The following is a 19472-nucleotide window of genomic DNA, read 5'->3' on the forward strand; positions in this document are numbered from 1 at the left end:
TGCAGCGAGCTCGTGGGCTTGCAGCCCTGGTGCCCGGTGCCCATGTTCACGCTGCTGCTGGACGTCTGCCGTAGCCCCGCCGCCGAGGACATCACCGAGCCGGCATCCGATGTGCGGGCGGGCTGGGCCGCCAGCTGCGAGCGGCGCCGGCTCGCAGGCGACACGACCACGGAGCCGTAGCCATTTGGCCCCAGGCCGCCTCCGCTTCCGCCAGCCGCCTCCGGAATCCGAACATTCAGGTGCGGCAGGCCGATGCGGGGGTTGCCAGCCAGCCCCACGCCGTTGCCAACGCCGTGTGTGACGGTTACGGAACGGCGCAGCGCGGCAGCGGCTGCGGTGCTGTGGTCATCTCCTGAGATTCCTGGCACAGACAAACTGCTGGTCACCTCCGCCGGCATCCTCTCCACGGGAGCGCCGGCAATGAAGTTGTGTGAGGAGGCGCGGGAGGGGATGAACGGGGACACGCCTCCGGAGCTCGCAGACGACTGCGAGTGCGCTGCACTGCAGGCGACGCCCAGAGAGCCGTGACTGGCCGCGGATGGCGCGCCAACAACAGAGTTGGCCAGCTGTAACCCAGACGCAGCCGGAGCCACTGATGCGGCGCCAGCTGTTGCCGTAGCCGCTGCTGTAGCGCCGGTCGATTGATGCTCGACGAGCGTGCCGGATTGTGAATTGTTAGAGCGGCGAGTGCTCAACGTCCGCAGCACAGACTTGAACATGCTGCTGGGGCCGTCTGTGAAGGTAGTGCGGCGGCTGGCCGGTGCAGCCGAGGCCACCGAAGCCGAAGCTCCGCCGGCACCGGCAGTCGGCGTGCTAGGCGAGACTGCTGCACTGCTGTCTGCGCTGTTGCTCTCCGCGGCCTCGTGTGGTCCCACCCTGCTGCTACTGTTGCTGCCGACCCCATGCGGTTCGACATTAATATACAAATTGGACACAGGGCGTGACATGAGACCCGCTGCAGCTGCCGATGTAGAGATGGATTGCGTGGTGAAGGAGCGCTGGCTGGCGGTAGGCGCGGCAGGTGTGGCAATGCCCACTACGGCATTTAGGCGTAGCGTGCCACCAGCCTCCGTCAGGGCATCGCGCTCTCGCTCCCGCTCGCGCTCTCGACCGGCAGCACCCACCCCAAATACGTTCAAGGACAAAGCCGAAACTGTGCCGTGCAACGGACCATGCGATGGGTGGTGCCCTGAATCCGATAGTAGCATGACAGTATTGGCAGCAGGCCCAGAGCTCAAGCCGGCGCTAATGGCGCTTGCGCCGTGATGGTAACTGAGCTGGTGGGTGCTGCGGCCCAGCGGACTAAGCATTTGGGGCGCCGAGGGGCCCCGTGGGTGGTCATGGCCGCCGCTTTCTGCAGCGGCCGCGGGAGCAGCGGCGGTGCCCCCGGCTATAGAGCCAGAAGAACCCGCTATAGCGCCGGAGGGTTGCTGCCCGCCAGGCTCGGTGACACTTGCGAGGCGCGAATGCCGCAGACGCGGGCTGGGGTGCAATCCGCTGCCGACGATCATACCCACAGCCGGCGTAGATCCCGCCGGGTTGTTGCCACCAAGGGCAGAGGCTCCCTGACTGCCGTTGAGCGACAGTCGCTCGCTGCTGCGATCCTCCTCGCTATCCTCGTCACGTTGCTGCTGTTCCTGTCCCTCGCACGTGTGGGATACACGCGTGAGGCGAGAACCCGTCGCTGTAGAGCGGCGGCGTCCCGCTGTCGCATTGTACGGCGTGGCACCGCTGAGGCCATTTGCAATGCTTGCAGCCGCGCCGGTTGAAAGGCTACCGGAAGGGGAGATGAGCGAGTGGTTGCTGCCCGCTGTGGTAGCCGTGGCGGCGTTCCCAGCGGCCGTTCCAGCCATAGCAGCCGCTGCCGCGCCGATGGGCGTCGCTGACGGCGATAACGCCGCCGAGGCATTCTCCATGGCCAACTGCGTAACGTCAATATTGGGGTTCACGAGGCTAACACGTGCCAGGCGCATATGCATGTCCGACTGGCCGCTCCCTGCCGCTCCAGGGCCTCGATGGTTGCCATACACGTTGATGCTGTGTTCCGAAGCCCTCTTGTTGTGCTGGGCAAGGGTGGAACCGGCCTTGCCCTGGGCCGCCTGCGCGGGTACCTGCGCAAACAGCAACCGCAAAACTTATTGCAAGGAGGTAACCGGGAAGACTCCCAGCAGTTGGGATTGCGTCGACGTGTAAAAACTTTGGCATCACATCTGATAAATGGCCTCCTCCTGACAAACGCCATGCCTCCCGCTAATACACACAGAGCAGATCCCGCGGGACGCACAAAACATGACCCCTGTCGCGTTGCGCCGGCTCCCCATATTCCCACCTGCGTCGCTCCCTCCGCGCTCATGCCTGTGTCGGTCATTGGTCGCGCGCCCATGGACACCGAAGACATAGGAATGGCAGCCATGGACGCGCGCATGTGGGCGAAGCTGCCCGGCAACCGAGAATCCCGTTGCTGTTGTTGTTGCTGTTGTTGCTGCTGCTGCTGCTGTTGTTGTTGTTGTTGTTGTTGCTGCTGCTTCAACGCCTCAGCGCTGCTCGCCTCATATGCGATCCCAGCAGCTGCAGCTACAGGCCTCCCCAGAGCCGCGTGGCCCACCTGCTCGCCACCCAGGCCTTGGCTAGGAGCCTGGCTCTGGCTAAAGGACGGCAGTGTCTGTGGTAGGAAGCGTACTTGGGTAGCCGGCCGCTGCGGCAACGCCGCATTGGGTTGCGCCGGCGCAACCGGCGGCGTGTCCAGTTCCATGTTCCCAGAGCCCGAACCGGATCCTACTTCCATATCTTGCTCCCCGTCCTTTGCAACGGACTCCGCCGCTGGCGTGTGCCGAGACGGCACCACCAATGCCGGGTGCACTGGCCCCTGCCTGGACGTCTGAACCCCCGGGGCCACTGCAGGCGTTGCGGCCGGCGCATGCGCAGCTGCTGCTGCGGCACCGGAATCTTCCGCCAAGCCGTTGGCAGGTAAGGGCATTGCAGTCGCAGCATGCACCGTCACAGCCGGTGCCGGGCGCTCAGGCTGCGGCTCAGCCTCCTTTGTCGTGCGCCGATTGCTGTCCGAACATGGTGTAACCACGCCAGGAGGCTGCTGCTGCGGCTGCGCGATAGCCTGCTGCTGTTGCTGCTGTGGCAGCAGGTGAGGAGCATCCCGGACGAGTTTGGAGCCTGTACTACCAGCGACTGCCGGCGCAGCGGCAGTACTGCCGTCCGCAGCCGCTGCTGTAGCTGCAGCCGCTGCAGCTACCGGCTGGATGATCGCGGCTGGATGCACAGGTCCCAGTGGTGCTGCCGCCACCGGCTGTGCTGCTACCGCCGACGCAGCCGTCGGCGGCAATGCCGTAGTAACAGTAATAGCGATCGTCGGCGGTCCATTCAGCGACGGTACCTTCTTCTGCCGGATTGGCTCAAAGTAAGGAGCCCGGAGCACCTCCTCCGCAGCGGCACGTTTCAGAGGGTCCGGGTTGAGGCAGGATAGCAACAACGTGACGGCGTTCTCGCCATATGGCGCAAACCTGCAACGCCCAGGCCCAGCCAGAGTCAGATGTAAGATTTTGCGTAAGCAGCTGATGACTGCTACGAATGGTATATGTCGCGCCCTCTTGCTATACGGCCCATACACAAAGCCAAGTACTAGATGGATTATGCAAGGCTGGACAAAGCTGGTCATAAAATGTGTCAACGGGAAACAACAAAACTGTCAACCAGGCCTCAGCAACGAATGGCTACCGGTAAACAGGTCTTACGCCCTTCCCTTCCACAGGCACTGAGGTCCTAGCGCGTCAGCAACACCAGGCTAAGGCCGCGTCCCAACCTTTTCCCCCTTAACGCTGCCACCAGCACTGCAACAGTCCTCCCGCGCCCGGGTCGACAGCGACGCTCACCGCTGCTGTAGCGCCACCGCCCAGTTGCGTGGATTGCTTGTACGTAGCTGCACGCCGACTAGCTGTGGGTTGGTCAGGGCCTTTGCCAACAGGCGGTTTGGCAGATGGCCGAAGCAGTTCACAATGAGTGCCAGCTGGTCCATGTTAGAGGAACCCGGGAAGAGCGGCTGGCCATTAAGCAGCTCGGCAAACAGACAACCTGTGGACAGCGGCCGGTGCCCGCAGGAGGAGACGTGAAGCGGGGAACGAGCTGAGGATCCCTACGTGCGAACAGTTCGTGGCCTGCACGCCCCGAAAGCTTCGCCATGCCCTGCGGGCTTGGAGTGTCAGGCCTAAACCAAAAAGCAACAGACAGGCAGCAAGCAGGGTCTAGCCAGGACTCTAGACCAGGCTCGTCAAGCTCGTACCTAATGCCCAGATGTCTACCGCCGCTCCATACTCGGCGCCGACGACCACCTCTGCGACGCCACACCACCGCAGGGCAGGCAGAAGGCCGGTGAGGAATCTCAAATTAGGGGATCTGGACTGTTTCAATTAAGAGAGCATTTTAGGCCTGTGCATTGTTTGCGTCAGGCAGGCATCCTGATATCCGGAGCCAAGGCGCCCATGCAAGATGCCTCATAACTTCATTGGAAAAGGATCGCTAGGGAAGTCAGTGCCTGGAAGGGGCTACCCTGTCACCATCCTAGCAGGGTGGGAGCCCAAATCAAGCTGCAAGAGAAAGTCCCAGCACGGTCACACTGCGGCGCTCACCGGGAGCACGATACCAACGAGTAGTGACGTAGCTGCTCATGTCCGCCTGCTGCCCAGCAGGGGGCAAGTCGCGCGCGAATCCGAAATCACACAGCTTCAGATCGCCAGCGGCTGTTAACAGGATGTTGGCCGGCTTGAGATCACGATGCACAATCTGCAAGGACGTAGGACGTTTGGTCGGGAGCTTGGTCTGAGAAGCCTGACACCGCTGTCAAAACATTAACACAGAATTCCCCACAAACCCCAAAGCCATAGGTAGCCACGCATTTACCAAATACATATGAGCAAAGACATAACCACCTAGATAACTGAACCTGCGTAATCCGGACCATAGCAGCTGGCCGCGCCGAGGACCGACCCACACAGACCGTCGGGCCCCTCATCAGTGCATGACCCGAAGGTGTTCTCCTACACTTCGCTTAGCTACCAAATTCGTCGTGTAGACCAAATGTTCCCCCCCAAGACGGCCCATTCCAGCCTTACGCACCTTCCTGCTATGTAGGTACTGCAGGGCCGACGCCAGCTGCCAGGTGATGCGCATCACATCCGCAGTCGGCAGACCAGTGCGATGCTTCTTCAGCTCCAGGTTTAAGCAGCTCTCCGCATATTCCATGACCTGCAAGCAGACCCCGCGATCTGCTGAGCGGAAGTACAAAGCTACGGCGCGAGCTCGAACAAAACGGCCGTGCCTCCGACTATCATACAGGTGAAAGCAACCAGAACGCGGTATACCCCGAAAGCCCCATGGGAGCTGCCCTGATGCGACATGCAAACACAAGGGGACGTGGCACAGGCCTTACCAAGTACACATTCCCACTGGATTGGCTCCGGAAGGCTTCAATGACGGAGACCACGTGCTCGTGAGATGTGGCCCGCAACAGTTTAATTTCCCGCATCGCCAAATGATAGGCCTGATGCGCAAAATGGAAACAAAACTTGGGCTTCGTTGCGATTATGACGCACGTTGGGACACTACCGCACGGGGCCTAACATCACAGGACGCAGAAGGGATCTGGTGCCCTCCTTGCGCCAGGGAGTTTACTATTGGTAATAAGCTTTCACATATGCACGACTTTCCAAAGCCGTGCAAGTGCTTCACGCGGCAGTAAATGCCGAAGCATGAAAAATGGATGCCGTTGGCCAATCTCAATGAGGAGGGACAACCCAGGTTGAACGAAGCCGCAATGACATCAAACCCCGGAAGCACGGAGGACTGGGCCCGGGCGCATCGCAGTGCGAGGCGAAGCTGCAAGGTTTATTTATGGAGGATGGGGGACCCCATGTGTATACCACAGCTGCCAGGCTGCTCGCAAGACATAGCACAACACGGTGGTGGTTCATTGGGTTCGCTGCAAGGTAGGAGCGGCTGCAGCACCCACTGTGGGTGGGTCATACATAACAGCCTATCTAATCGTTTGTACCCCACTCCAATGAAGCCCCATCGCCCGTCGTGCGGGGTTGGGTTACGGGTACGCAATAGTCGGTGAGCGGCCGTAACCAGGATGGGCTGCCTTTCTACCCAATATACCCATGATACGCATGGATGATGTGTGTCTGTGCCGAGTGACAAGGCAAGCCACGTTATCGGCAAGAGAGGTCGCTTCATCGCACCTGCGAGTCCTTGTTCGCATCCTTGAACTTCTTGATCGCCACCAGGCACTCCCGCTCTCGGTCGCGACACAACCAGACATGTCCGTAACTGTGTTCGGTAAACGTCCAAGTCGCAACTCGTAAGGTGCCTTACATTTCGTAATTTCGCAAAGCGTCAACCTTCAAGCCCAGCGCACCTTCCTTCACCAAGTGTCTTGATGTACTCGTATTTCTACAAAATGCAGCGCCGCCGCACCGTCAGTTACCGTGACCGGCGCGCAATGCTGCCCTGAGTTGCCAGCCAAGACAGACCATAGCACCCACAGCCAATCCTACCTTAGCAGCATCCATCCCTTACAAGCTTTAGCCCCTTGATGGCCGTCTCGCGGGCCAAAGCGTCCTCGGAATAGTTAGCGCTGCCGCGGACCAACCTGATTTCACAGAACCCCCTTGAGTTATTCAGAAACTGGGTTAGGGATAAGACTAAACCCTCCGCCCCACAAAGGCAAAGTGGATACCTCCATATTGAGCCGCGGTGTCACGCCGTCCGCCCGTCACAGATGCCGGCGAGCGGGAACAGGACGTTCTTAAACCTTCAGAAAAGCGTTAAACAACGCCGGGAGAAGGATGAAACAATATGGATTAATCAAGGCTCAAGAAACTGTACTGTTTCCGCGCAACCGATGCTTCGAGGTTTGTCACCGAAATAAATACACGACTAGTGCTACACACAGTGAGTTATTGACCCTGCCATGCAGCGAGGGGTTGCACCAAGTACGGAAAAGTTTTGACAGGAGCTCTCCACAGGGATAATCCACCGGGTAGTGCAGGATCAAGCAAGAAACATAAAGATAGCATATTGAACTGTTGTCCTTTATCGCGCCTGGGTTCCGACTTGTTCTGTAACGTCTGTACGGTCCTTGTGCGAAATGCTACTTCTAGCATCTGTCGTCGAGCTTACCGCGTGTTCTCCTCAACACCAAATCATGTGTGCTGGGCCAGGCTGCCATAAACATCCCGATGTTTCCTTGTCTATGCTGTTGCCTAGGCGGAATTGCTGTGCGCCTGCGCGTTGAGACTTGTTGGGCACATCTTGAATTCCTGAAGTCATACGGTCTCATATGACTGGGGTTCCTTATCATAATCGGCTGGGGTTGATTACGACGAACGAGGGCTACGAGGGCTAGGTAACCTTGTCCCAGGCTTCTTTAGGAAAAGCGCAGTATCCTGCTGTAGTAAGACGCAGTACACGTGTGATTGTGAATTAAAATTGAACCTGGAGACAATGGCAGCCTTGCTGGCATGCAGGTTGCACGTGCACTGCCCGGGTTGTTTACAGCAGGTGGGATGTAGCGTTTCGTCTGAGCATTCAGCGCCATGTTACCTATCTCGTTACATTACACAGTTGAGCGTAAGTGCCTTGCTTCGTAAGTGACATCCTGCTTTGGTGGACTTCGTCCACCGCCTACCAGGCGTCGAGTACCGGAAGCTTGGTACACGGTTCATTGGCAGGATGTAATCATTATAACCAATGCAGACAATAGATCATATCTAACAGCGAAACATGCAGTCCGCGGAGGGCAACCCTCCGCGGAAAGCTTTCAGTGACCAGTGATGTGCACCGAATCCGCACGGTAGCTAAACAGCTCCCAAACGAGAACTCCCACAACCCACCGCAAGGCCTCTAGCTTTCCATCCCATTGCGATCACAGAAGCTTTCCCTGCGCTAATGCGGGCCCAAGATGCTTCGACTTCTTGAAGCGAAGTATGAGTGTAGAGATAGGCAAGTTATTGCGAAGGAACTGCCGTGGTGCGTGGAAGCAGGGTGCATGCATGCATGTGCCGGACCACAGTACCGCAGGGGACGCCGAGCTCCTACCTGGGTCCCACAGTCGCATTAGTTCTTTAACTGCCCTTGTTTTGACTATTACCAAGAGGTGTGTCCCGCTGCTGGGACAGTGTCCTCTAGTTTCCCCTGACCCACCCACGGGTCAGTATCTTATTAACTGTCCTATATTGTTGGTCTAATCTTGGAGTACCCGTCTATGTTCGTTTTCTCGTCAATCGTCTGTGCCTCGTCGTACCCCCACCCACCCAGGGCAATCCCGGGGGTTGCCACAATGCAGCGGTCCCTGGTTTTGTCACTGCTGGCCCTCGGCGGGTCGCCCGTGTGGCTCATCAGCCCTTGTCGGGGCGCTTGAGGTCCTAGAATTCGTTAACGGTGCAACACAGGCAACTGTCATTACTATGGGCCACTAATGCAACTTTCACAATGGGTTGGTGTTGGGAGGGGGTTTCACAGGCGGTTTGTGTGTTTTGCTATTGAGTTGTGCTTGCGGTTGGCGGCTTAGCTACTGAAATGCAACACGGCAGGACTGAGCAGGTAGCGCGGACGTGTCTGTAGTTAACATACGGTGGGCGCCTACAAGGCCTACATGGGCCAGAATCCAACAAACATGGACAGTAGCAGCAGTGGAGGACAGTGGTCAATGCCGTTACGTCCGGGGTTATGATGGGATGGATGAAAATCGGTTTCAATGGTTTCAACAGCCAGGATTGCCATCCACACCCCACACTGTATAGGCTCGCGAGCGCGAAACTAGTTACCGAGTGAGAGACACGCCATTGTGGAATAAACCTAAGATACTCTTGCACCAGGAGGGCCTGGTGCTCAAGGAGAGATCGCTTGGGGGTCTCGTCGCCACAAGGCAACCGTACTAACCGTCAACCACCACCGCCGATCCAGCCCAGCCATCCGCTCCAGGAGCCTTAAAGCCGTGGACAGGATGCCTCATGCAAACGTCGCAATAATGGAAGCAATAAATGTGCCTCACCATCAAGAACTGCGGCAAGTTCAGCTGAAAATCATCGCAAGCTAAGTGTCCGTTATGTTCGATATGATCAGTTACGTACGGCATTCACGACATGTGCGCTACGACACTGCCTGCACGCTCTCCTATCCGGCACCACTTTGCGGCATCAGTGCGGAGCAGGGGGCTGTGCGGACATGGGGCCAATGAATAGGGTCATGATCGTGGCCCTGACACCCCATCGCTTGAGTTGCTCCAAAGCCAAGAGGGCAGTACAAACTGCTATGAAAAAGGCTGGAGATGCGGTTTCGTCTAGCCATGCTGTTGGACATAAGAGTCCTTCAGCGAACACATCACTCGCTCATATCGTTACACAAAGAGAGAAAGAATACGCACCCGATCCTGATCTGGTGTCGTACTGGGATCCAAATAACTAAACAAAACTACCAAAGTGTCAAGCCTGAGCGTCTCTTATAACGCTTTCCAACACATGCCAATACCTCTCCCCCAAGATATCGCCAGAAGCTCAAGGTGTTTAAGTGCTTCTGCGTCATGCTTAACATAGCAAATCAAGTGTCGCAGCCAAGCCTCTCATACCCCGGTTTTGCAGCCCTTGCTTTGTGGCCACATCATTTGGTTTTGCCATGAAGTTTTCCTAATTGTTTCGTTTTGGAGACAGCAAGCGATGTGGTGCCATACCGTTAACCGTATTGCTTGTGTGGTTCGAACCGCCTCTTGCACATCTTTTTCTTTTCACCCTGCACAAAAATGTCGGACTAGCAGCGGTCGGTACCACAGCAAAATGGTCAGTCTTCTCGCCAGGTGCCTTGGGGTCCCTTCGTGTCCATCGTAGTTGTTCCGCGTAAAAAACGATTTCCTTGCTTACTATTTGCAAACAAATGCAGTACACACCCGAACATATTAACGTAATATAAGTTTGCATGGACAATTTTGCGCAGCATAATTGATTAATGAGTTACAAAAGGTGGACGGAAGCCGTGTCTTTCCAGGTCAGCTTACAGTCCTCGGAGACGGGACTGCTACGCATGTACGGATGGAAGATGCCCAAAGGAAATTTAAGCGTGCACCCCTGCTGGGCCTATGGCGTGTTTACGTCACATGCGCCGTAGGGCCATGCACTATTGCCGTATCCAGCATACGGCCGTATGCTACCGCGGTAGAATGTGCCTCCGACACTCGGCTTGCATCGTACGTCGCATTATATTTCTGGAAGGAAGGCGACAAATCCCCGTTGATGTCGAGTCTGCAATGTTCCTGAATACGGTGTTTGAACTCGACACTTGTTTCTCTTTGCCGTAACGACTTCAATTGCTCTAAATCGTGTCATAATTCCGTGACAATTCTAAACACAGTTCCTTAAAATGGTACTCAGCCTTGGGCATCAACCGCTTTTAAGAAAGAATGGGGTCGGGTTGTTGCCTAGGCCCGGACTCTGCCACTCTAGGTTCTTCTCAACTGGCGTAGTGCACATTTCACGCTTACTCCACGGCGTGAATGGCAAAGTTCCGGTTCCATACAGGCGTTACGCTCCATGCCAGGTGAATTCGGCGGTTGGTTCCGAGGTAGCCTTTATCCAGCTGTCTTGCGGGTGTAAATGCGGGCTCAGCTTCGCCTGAACGTTTCTATGGTTATACCAGTCGACGCGTAGTTCGCACCAAGGACGGCCTGGGAGTACCACAGCTTCCAGGGACGATCCCTGACACGGAAGGGTTGACCCTAACAATTGGCGATTCATGCGCTCCCCAAACCTGGACAGTAATTCCCTCCCATCAGGAGGAAGCTTTTTGTGCTGCTCCAGTCTCGGCAACCATCCGAACTATCAACATGCTTTCTTGCATCGGTTGGTATCCGTGACAGGTCCTCGCTTTCAAGACGGAATCACAACTCGTAAAGCGGGAACCCGCTGCAACAACCGACTCGCTAGCTCACGTTTCCCGTGTAGTTCGCTACCGGTTCGTGGTGCCTCAGTATGTCACTGCCTTCGGTCAAACGCTGCGTGTGGTAGGATCGCTGCGCGAGCTTGGCTGTTGGAACCCACGTCAAGCGCCCATGATGAACTGGTGCGAAGGTCACCAGTGGGTCCTGGAATGCGTCCTCCCCCAGCAATCATTTGAATTCAAGGTGCGCCGCGCTCGCACAGCGGGACATATGCGTGTGCGTGTGCGTGATGCGATGCTTTTGCGCGCAAACTGCACACAGCTGACTACATGCATTATTGCAAATCAGCGGCGAAGGAGCCTTCCCTCCGCTTCACGCAGATCACGGTGTTCGACGGGCAGGACGTCCGGTGGGAGGGTGGCAGCAACCGTGTGGTTCATGCCGAGGACGAGGGGGAGGGCGGCATCCCGGTGGAGATTGTCGTATGGCTCACATGCCACTTTAATGCAACCTCCAGCACGCAGCTCCAGCTCGCGGTGCCACGCGCCAGCATCCAAGGTGACGTGGACGGGGACGGTCGTAAAGGACGCAGCGGGCCGCCTGAGGGGCAACGGTTGGGGAAGGCCGGCGGCTGCAGCTGGCAGTGCAGCCCTTGATGCGTGTGCCCCGTGGGGCCCTGGCTTGGAGAGCTAGTTTGACCCTGTGTGCTGTCTGGGTGCGACCGCTGGAACACGGAGCGGCCGTCTCTGTTGCAGGACTTTGGGCTGTGTCAGGGCTGGCTGGCTTGCGTTTGGCTGCTGACTGCGGTCTTTTTTCCACGTAATAAAACGACGGGCTAGCCCCTCTAAGCTTCAATCCCTACGCTGTCCTGTACCGTCCTCCCGTCCTCCTCGGCGCCTGCACATGGCCCGCAGACGCCTACGAGACCGGGATGGCCACCCTGGAGTTCCTCAAGCTCCGGCAGTTCAAGCTTGGGCAGGTACGGCAGGGGGAGTATTAAGGTCTTATTCCCGTGTGGCCCGGGGACCCCTGTAGTCCAGGGGCTATAGGTGGCGGGCGTGCACGACCTGGGCCAAGGCGTCCTTACCCCTCCCCCCTCCTCCCTCCGGCGCGTTGGCAGCTATAACCCAATGTTTCTTGCATCGCATAATTCCTCCGTCGTCCTTCGCCCTTCGTCCCTCAGGTCGCTAGTTCTGAGCAGCAGCGCCGCCGCCAGCACAGCGCCGAGCTGGCCCGGCTGTCTGGGGCGGTTGCGGAGCAGCGCACCTTGGTGCACCAACTGTCTGACCTGCTGAATCAGGAGAGCGGGACCAGCCGTGTACCGGAAGCCTGGGGCACCGGACGCGGTGGGCCCGCCAGCAGGTGAAGCTCTCGCAGGAAGAGGGGACTATCGTCCATTTGCCTGCATGCGTGTCTATATATCTGTCTATATGTGCAGTTAGTGTGTAGTAGCTGGGCGCTGAAAAGGCTTCTCGAGATGCTGGTAGAGCGCCTTAGCGCGTATTTGCAGTGCCATACGAAGTACCAGCTACAACGTAAGGTCTTGGTCGGCCTGGGAGTTGGCATGGCGGCGGGTTGCCAGGTTTAGTGTGCTGGATGGGGGGCCGGCAATTAGAAGATTGAGAATCAGGAATGGGGTGATTATTTTGCGGTTTTCAGAGGTTCAAAGTCGCGCGGTGCTAAATCCGTGGCTCTCCCCCTCCTGCTGCTTTCGCAGTGGCGGCGCTCCGAGCACCTCGCTGTATGCAGACGAGGACGACGAGGACAGGCTGCTGCTCCTGGCCATTGACTCGGTCCGAGTGCCCAAACCGCTGCGCCGGATCGCCTTCGTGCAGTCCTGGACCCCGGGTTGGTGCTCCGGGTTGGCGGTTGCATGGGCCCCTGCGGCACAGCTGTGTTTCGGTTCTGTTTTGCGTTGCTAGTGCGAGTGCGGGTATGGTGCGAGTGGCAGTTCACCAGCCTCCAGCCTCCAGAAAGTTCCACTTATATCCTATATGCCTTGGCCTTGAGCTAGACGCCTGGATTGCTTGCAGTTTTCCCGCCGACCCGCCCGACCCGGTCTGGTCTCCCTCGCTTCCAATCCGTTGTCTTGCGCTGCCCACCCTCTAGGACGCGCGGCATTGTTACCGCCGGCTGACGGTGCCGCGACCAACGGCCCTGGGGCGCCTCACCACGACCATCAACAACACCAACAACAACATGAGCAGCAGGCAGCTGCGGTGCCGACCCCGCCGGTTCCGGTTTACAATCCCTTCTTGCGCGGCGAGTTGGACAGCCAGATGGAAAATCTCACGAGCGCCGCAGAGGCCCTCCTGCAGGAGCTCAAGGTACACACACATCTTTAGAGCTGAAGGCCTGAACTTGGGCCTAACTAAGTAACTAACTAAATAACTATCGACCAGTGTTCGTTGTGACCGTGAGGGCCTTAGGGCGGTGTAGGGAGGGATCTGGGGAGGGGCCAGCAGTGGCGCGACATGGGACAGGAGGCAGCGCGCTGTCGAGTTGTATGGGTAAACACCCCTACCTTGCCAAACAGGCAAGGTAGGGGTGCAGGGAGCCGTTACAGCGCGTTCGCTCTTGCTTCTTCGGCGTGTGTGGTGTTGGCGCGGCCATCATGCTGCCCAGTATATCCCCCTTCCCGCGCGCGTTGGTGACGTTGGCGTTGCTTGCTTGCTTCGGGTCGTCCCTGTCCTCGGCTTGGGCGCTCGGCTTGGGCACATTCCTTGCAGGCGCTTCCCCAGGATGCGGCGGTGATGGAGTGGGCGAGCTTGGCGCAGGAGGCAGGACAGGTCGCAGCGGCGCTGCAGGCACTGGCCGGCGGTGACGACAAAGCTGACGGCGAGTTTGTGGTCCGTGGCGATGCCGCGACCTCAGCCCTTTCCACGCAGCTGCAGATGCAAGAGGTTGTGCCGGTCAGCAGTGCCGTCGGGGGGGACGACACTGGCACCTGCAGTGGTAGCGGTAGCGGTAGTGCCCTGGCGGTATTCGTAGGAGGTGCAGAGACAGGGGTTCCAGTCGCTGCCGGTCGGCTGGTAGGGTGCCCATGCAGTTGTGGGGATGTGGCCATGCAGTTGGATGGGCAGGTGGGGAGCTCCCCGTCGTGGGATTTGCGGGAGAGAGCGGCGGCGGGAGGGGCTGGGATTGGGACTGGGCTAGCGGGGGAGGGGGAGGGGGAGATGGAGCGCGCTGCTGCTGCCGTGGAGGTGCGGACAGGCGGCAGAGGCACCGGGGCGGAGGAGGATCGGAGCTTGTCGTCAGCAACGCCGTTGGCAGCGATGGTGACGGTGACAGTGACAGACGGAGTGGGCGTTGTCGAAGGTGGTGCCAGCGCCATGGGTGTCGTGCTGTCAGAGGCCCTCGTACTGCAGGACGCAGAACGCGAAACTCTCACAGCCAGAGCAGCGGCGCTACCACCCCCAGCGGCGGTGACGTCGGCTGCTCCGAAGGCAGGGCCCCTACAACACCTGGCATCCTCCCTTCAAGGCCAGCTTAGGGAGTTTGGGGCGCTGGCTGTAGCCATGCTGGCCGCCATGAAGGGTGCAGTGGGTCTGCGGTAGGCGGGCTGCGGACCTTGAGTGGTGTATGGAAACACGGCCATGACCCCATGTATGTATGTATGTATGTATGTATGTATGTATGTGGCGGTAGTGGGTCGGTCGGTGTGGTCATCAGCGGCCTCCATAGAGTCCTCCGGGATGCAGCTTCCAGGCGGCGGTGCAGCTGCCAGCTGGTGCCCGGGAGGGTGACATGTCTGGCACCGTGCTGCTTATTGGATTGCATGATTGGAAAGGCAGTGACGTCCTTTTCGGGATGTATGTTAGACAGTTATGTTAAAAAAGCTTATTTGCTGGACAAACAGAGTCTCAGTGAGCAGGGAGGCGGCCTCGGGGCCCAGTTAAGAGTTCGCGGTGTTGGTGTTGTCGTTGTTTATTATTCAAGCCAACTGGCCAACCGGCGCGTGATGCGCGGGGACAGGAGACGGTGCGGGGCGCCACTGAAGCTAAGGTCCATTCCCGTCAGTGTTGTTTCCCTCGGCGTGAAATGTTATGCAGTTGGTAGTTTGAGTGAGTTTGTCTGTTGTGTATGTATGTATGTATGTATGTATGTGTTAAAAGTATGCGGTTTCATGGAACTGATGAGCCACCCGGCAATGGGTGTGCATATGCATATGATGCTGCCGTGCTACCTTTCGTTTATTACTTTGACGGCCCCAAAGAGCTGTCTATCTATCTAAGGGTTTCTTTCTCTGCGCAGTGCTCCTGATATGGAGGCAGAGCAAACATTCCACTCGAACTGCGTGTAGTGGGGATGGCGCCGTAGTGGCGATGATGGTCATCTGCTGGGTTTTCTTGTACAGGCGCTGCCCGGGGCGATCCTCCTTGGGAAGCAGGGACCAAGCTGTAACCCGGCCGGGGGTGAACCCGCCTCGGTGCTCACAGACTTGATTAGCTACGTAGGTACGACAGGTCAGTTGTAGCATGCATGCTACATACATGCATGCCCATATGGGCTAGGGTTAGGCCGCACTCCTTGGGTGCTTCAATGCTACATGGCAGACTTCAACGACAGTCATAAACACAGCTGTGAATTACGGTCTTATGGTGTAAAACTCTACTATTTTCTTACTTCGTCGTTTGCTCACAGATAAGCTGTTTGGCCTGGGCTCGGTCTCTGAACCTTGTTACACTTAGAGAGGGTAATGTGCATGGCTTTTTTGCGATGTACGGAGCTTCAGGTTGTGCAATCTTCGTTGGTTTAGTTGATTTTTTTGTCAGTTTGGAGGGTTTTGAGAGTAGGTCGGGTACCTGATGTTGATAGCTGGATGTGAGGTGTTCGTGTCGAAGCTGATCGTTGGGAACGGTTTTGGACATGTCTTGTTCGTTGGGGAGGCTCCGGTGTACAGAGTGAGGGCCGCTGTAGGCCACGAGGTAAGATAGAGCCTGGGTTGGGAGAGGACTTCATGCCGTCACGGTGGTTCCTGTCCCGCGGCAGGTCCCTTCAGTGGTCTCCATACCGCATTTACATGCCGTGCGGTGCTGGAAGGGGTGCGCTGCACGTGTGCGTGCGTGTGTGTGTGTGTGAGTGTAAGAGTGTGAATGAGAGGGTTAGAGTTAGCGATGTGGTCTTCCCGTGTTGAGAGGCCACCACCCGGCCTCAGCTGGCTGGACAGCTTGTTAATGGGATTGCTGTTTCCCAGCGGAGTGTTCGGTCCCTGCGGAGGAGTCCACCTCTGCTGTAAGAAACGGACAATGGTGAGAAATGGAGGTCTGACCTGACCTGACCACACCTTTGGGACGGCGCTAGCTCGGCAAATGAGATGGCTGTGCAAGCTACTGCTCCTGCTGCTGTTGATTGTGGTTGTGTGCTAACGTTATCCCCTTGACAGGACGCGGCGTTTCTGCACATGCGCATTCATGCATGGCCAGTCATGGACCACCACGTCCCTCCGCTTATTGTCTCTCCCGACTGACCGCCCATTCCACTCTTCCTGGATTGTGTTGGCTTGCGTTGTGACTGTAAAGTGGGCAGTGCGGTACATGCAAGGTCTGTTGGCATTTTATGTCTATGCTGGCAGCGCCCTGGGTAGGTGGAGTGGAAAGATATGATGGTGGCATATGATTGGAGCGACTGAAGGCATTGACGCGATTGCCATTTCACTTGAGATGGTGGAGGCCGCCATGCGGGAGGGCACGTATGCGTGGGTGTGTATGTGTTCTCACTTAGGAACGAGCCCCGCGCGCTCCTGCCGAGCTGCCAGCACCAGTCAAATCATGCAGATGGCTGCTGTTGTGCTGGGGCCCCGTCTCTGTGCATGTCTCTTGTACGTGTATGTATATCTATGTAATGGAAGGAAATGTAAGAATATAACGGGTATAACCGAAAAATCCGGTATGCTCAGTATGCTGCCATCGATTGGCACTCCCGGCATACGGCTACTGATGCTTTCTGGACCAGGTTGTGAAGTGTGATGGGCGGGGTGACGTACCGGCAGGTTCGGCACCCAACCTCAGCTTTTTGGCAAAGAGAAGATCGTTTCCTCCTCATGTTGATGGGCAATGTGCCAGCAAGCTTAGGCGACCTTATCAGTCAATCCTTTCAATTGGCCTATGCGTCTTGTCACTGGTTACGAAGTTGCGGGAGATCTGCAGATGGTAAGAACAGGAGGGGAGGACCGGTACTAGTTAAACCTACCAGACATGCATCTATTGAGAGGCCAGGAGCCTGCTGCAGGCAGGCCCAGAACGGTGACTCGACTCACAGAGGGTAGAGGCGAGGTGGTATGAGCCACGGAAGCAGAGAGGGGCGGTTATAGAGTCGGTGGAGAGCAGGAGAGAGGCGCCCCAACTAGGGTCTGGTGATTAGGGACCTGCGAGTAAAAGGTGTAAAAATGAGCCGAGGCCAGGTGGGCAGTTACACGAGGGAGATGCCAGGCCTGGGTGTCCACACCATCTGGGCGGACGGAGGGTGGCAACCCCCGACCGGGTGCAGGCGGGGACCCACACAGGGGGGAAGAGGGGAACGGGAAAGAAGAGAGGTGTGTAGGGGGCCAGCGCACCCGGTGCTGGAGTGGCAGGCAGGGTGGTAGCCCCGTGGGCAGGGAAGCAGGCTTATGGGAGCCAAAAGGAGGACGGAGGTTCACAAGGGGCTGTAGTGTGCACCGATGCAAACACCCTGCTTGTCCTTGCCGGCCCCTGGTAAGGTGTGTGCCACTGGTTAGTTCAAGCGCAGCACTAGCAAATTATAGGTCGCGGGGTCCGCCTCAGGGCCCCACTGCCAGAGGCAATGCGACTGCCCTTGAATAACACACTGAACACCTGGTACACCCCGCCCGACCCCCTGACCTCCACCACGCACAAACTGCTTGAATCACGAACACGCTCTGGCTGGCCATGTGTTCGGCCCGTGCTTCGAACTGATGGTGAATGGCTCCACCAGGTGACGGCTGACCTGCCGGCCGTCCTTGACCCGTGGTTGATAGCAGCCTGTTGGAAATGGCCGACACTCATATACCAGTGGATGGTAACAGCAGTGATAGGACCCACGAGGGGTCCGGCGCTTTGCTGGTCTTAACACAGCCACCAGCTGGGTATTGCCACAGCAGTTGAGGACGCGGCGGCCTGCCAGTCACGGCGCCCAAAACTCGAGGGTGCGGAGGATGGCGGACAGCTCAAGCCAGCCAATCGATATGCACAGCCTGCACTCGGCCGGACCCACACAGCCTGGGTCATACTGCTCCGTGACACCGCTCCGCAGCAGGGCATCAAAGTGCATCTCCTATTTTCCCCACGTGAGGATGCAGTGATGGGTACTTTCAGAGGTGCTGGCAGTGCGCTGGGGCTGTATGAAACTGCCAAACCGCCACGTTACGTGTGGCCGGGGTATTGATGTCGTACTTGAGCCACGTGGCAGTGACGAGCTTACTTCCTAGTGACCCAACCCAGGGTCAGTCGGGGGCCGGCGGCGGCAACTTCAGCACACCGCATACCCCTGCAGCCGCCACCAGCACTGCCGCCTGCTCTAGGAAGCTCCTCCTTCTCCCGCTCTATTTCCTCCTTCTCCCACTCCATTTCCTCCTTCTCCCGCTCCATTTCCTCCTTCACCCGCTCCATTTCCTCCTCCCGCTCCATTTCCTCCCTCTCCTGCTCCATTTCCTCCCTCTCCTGCTCCAGTTCCTCCTTCTCCCGCTCCAGTTACTCCTCCTCCCGCTTCACCTCTTGCTCCAGGTCCTTCACCTCACACTCCAGGTCCTTCACCTTCTGAAGTGTAGCCAGGTCCGTGAGAACAGGTTTCTCCCACTTGTCTGCCAGAGTTTTAAGTGTCTCGCCGCCCAGCTTTGCCCGATCAGCAACCTGGGTGATGTCTTCACCAGGGTATAGCACGTTGTGGAGGTGGGCGAAAATCTGCAGGACCAAGGGATGTTTGGACAGCATTATCTACATGTGAAAGTGTAGTAGCAGGCTGCCGATAAGGTGTTTCAAGATGCTAGAAGTATATTTCAGCATGCAGGAATGTACAACTCATGGACTAGCAATGCTAATAAACAATCACCTCAAAACATTTACTTGATCGACGCAACCAATTTAGTGCCAAGTCCGTTAGACATACAAATGGACTGGATTGGCTCCTTGGCATCTCCTTGAGTACTCTTAGTCTGGTGGTACATTGACTGTCTAGGAGGAAGGAAAATCTCAGATCGAACCCTGGATTGAACACAACGCACGCCACGCATAATACAGCATTTCCCTTGCTTGATGGTGGATGCTCGGGAGGGTGATAAATAGATCAGCTGAGTAAAATTAAAAGCCTCAGTCTTGGATAGGATGGACAAAGTCAAAATAATCTTATGCGATACACCTGGGGGTGCCTGAGGACGTTTGCTTGAGTTGGGAAGGAATGTGGGAAGGGAACAACTCCCTTGGCATCTCCCTGATTACCCTTTGCCTGGTGTCAGGACATGTTCATGAATTGCAGCTCCTGCCCTCATGATTTGTGCCTCCTAAAGCCCCTAGGAGGACATCCTGAACACTCAACATCC

At 57.4% G+C, this 19472-nt stretch overlaps 3 protein-coding genes across 3 annotated transcripts; 1 reads left to right on the forward strand and 2 right to left on the reverse strand.

The window, feature by feature from the left end:
* Positions 1-3394: 3394 nt before the first annotated feature.
* VOLCADRAFT_66910 (uncharacterized protein) lies at positions 3395-6344 on the reverse strand (the record flags this gene model as incomplete). The annotated part of the gene is made up of 7 exons (XM_002956375.1): positions 3395-3515; positions 3885-4083; positions 4292-4342; positions 4638-4791; positions 5125-5253; positions 5438-5548; positions 6249-6344. Coding segments are annotated over 7 exons (861 nt in total), but the record flags the coding sequence as incomplete, so codon positions are not given.
* A 4682-nt stretch (positions 6345-11026) lies between these two features.
* Positions 11027-14493, forward strand: VOLCADRAFT_119374 (uncharacterized protein; the record flags this gene model as incomplete). Its single annotated transcript, XM_002956315.1, has 7 exons — positions 11027-11179; positions 11338-11494; positions 11851-11915; positions 12120-12298; positions 12654-12784; positions 13046-13263; positions 13666-14493. Coding segments are annotated over 7 exons (1731 nt in total), but the record flags the coding sequence as incomplete, so codon positions are not given.
* Positions 14494-15894: 1401 nt separating this feature from the next.
* Positions 15895-19166, reverse strand: VOLCADRAFT_97366 (uncharacterized protein; the record flags this gene model as incomplete). The annotated part of the gene is made up of 6 exons (XM_002956376.1): positions 15895-15986; positions 16408-16450; positions 17129-17161; positions 17493-17498; positions 18649-18837; positions 19158-19166. 6 exons carry the CDS (start codon positions 19164-19166, stop codon positions 15895-15897), a joined length of 372 nt encoding a protein of 123 aa, XP_002956422.1.
* Positions 19167-19472: the final 306 nt, after the last annotated feature.

The sequence above is a fragment of the Volvox carteri genome (assembly GCF_000143455.1).
Source record: "Volvox carteri f. nagariensis unplaced genomic scaffold VOLCAscaffold_60, whole genome shotgun sequence".
Classification (NCBI taxonomy): Eukaryota; Viridiplantae; Chlorophyta; class Chlorophyceae; order Chlamydomonadales; family Volvocaceae; genus Volvox; species Volvox carteri.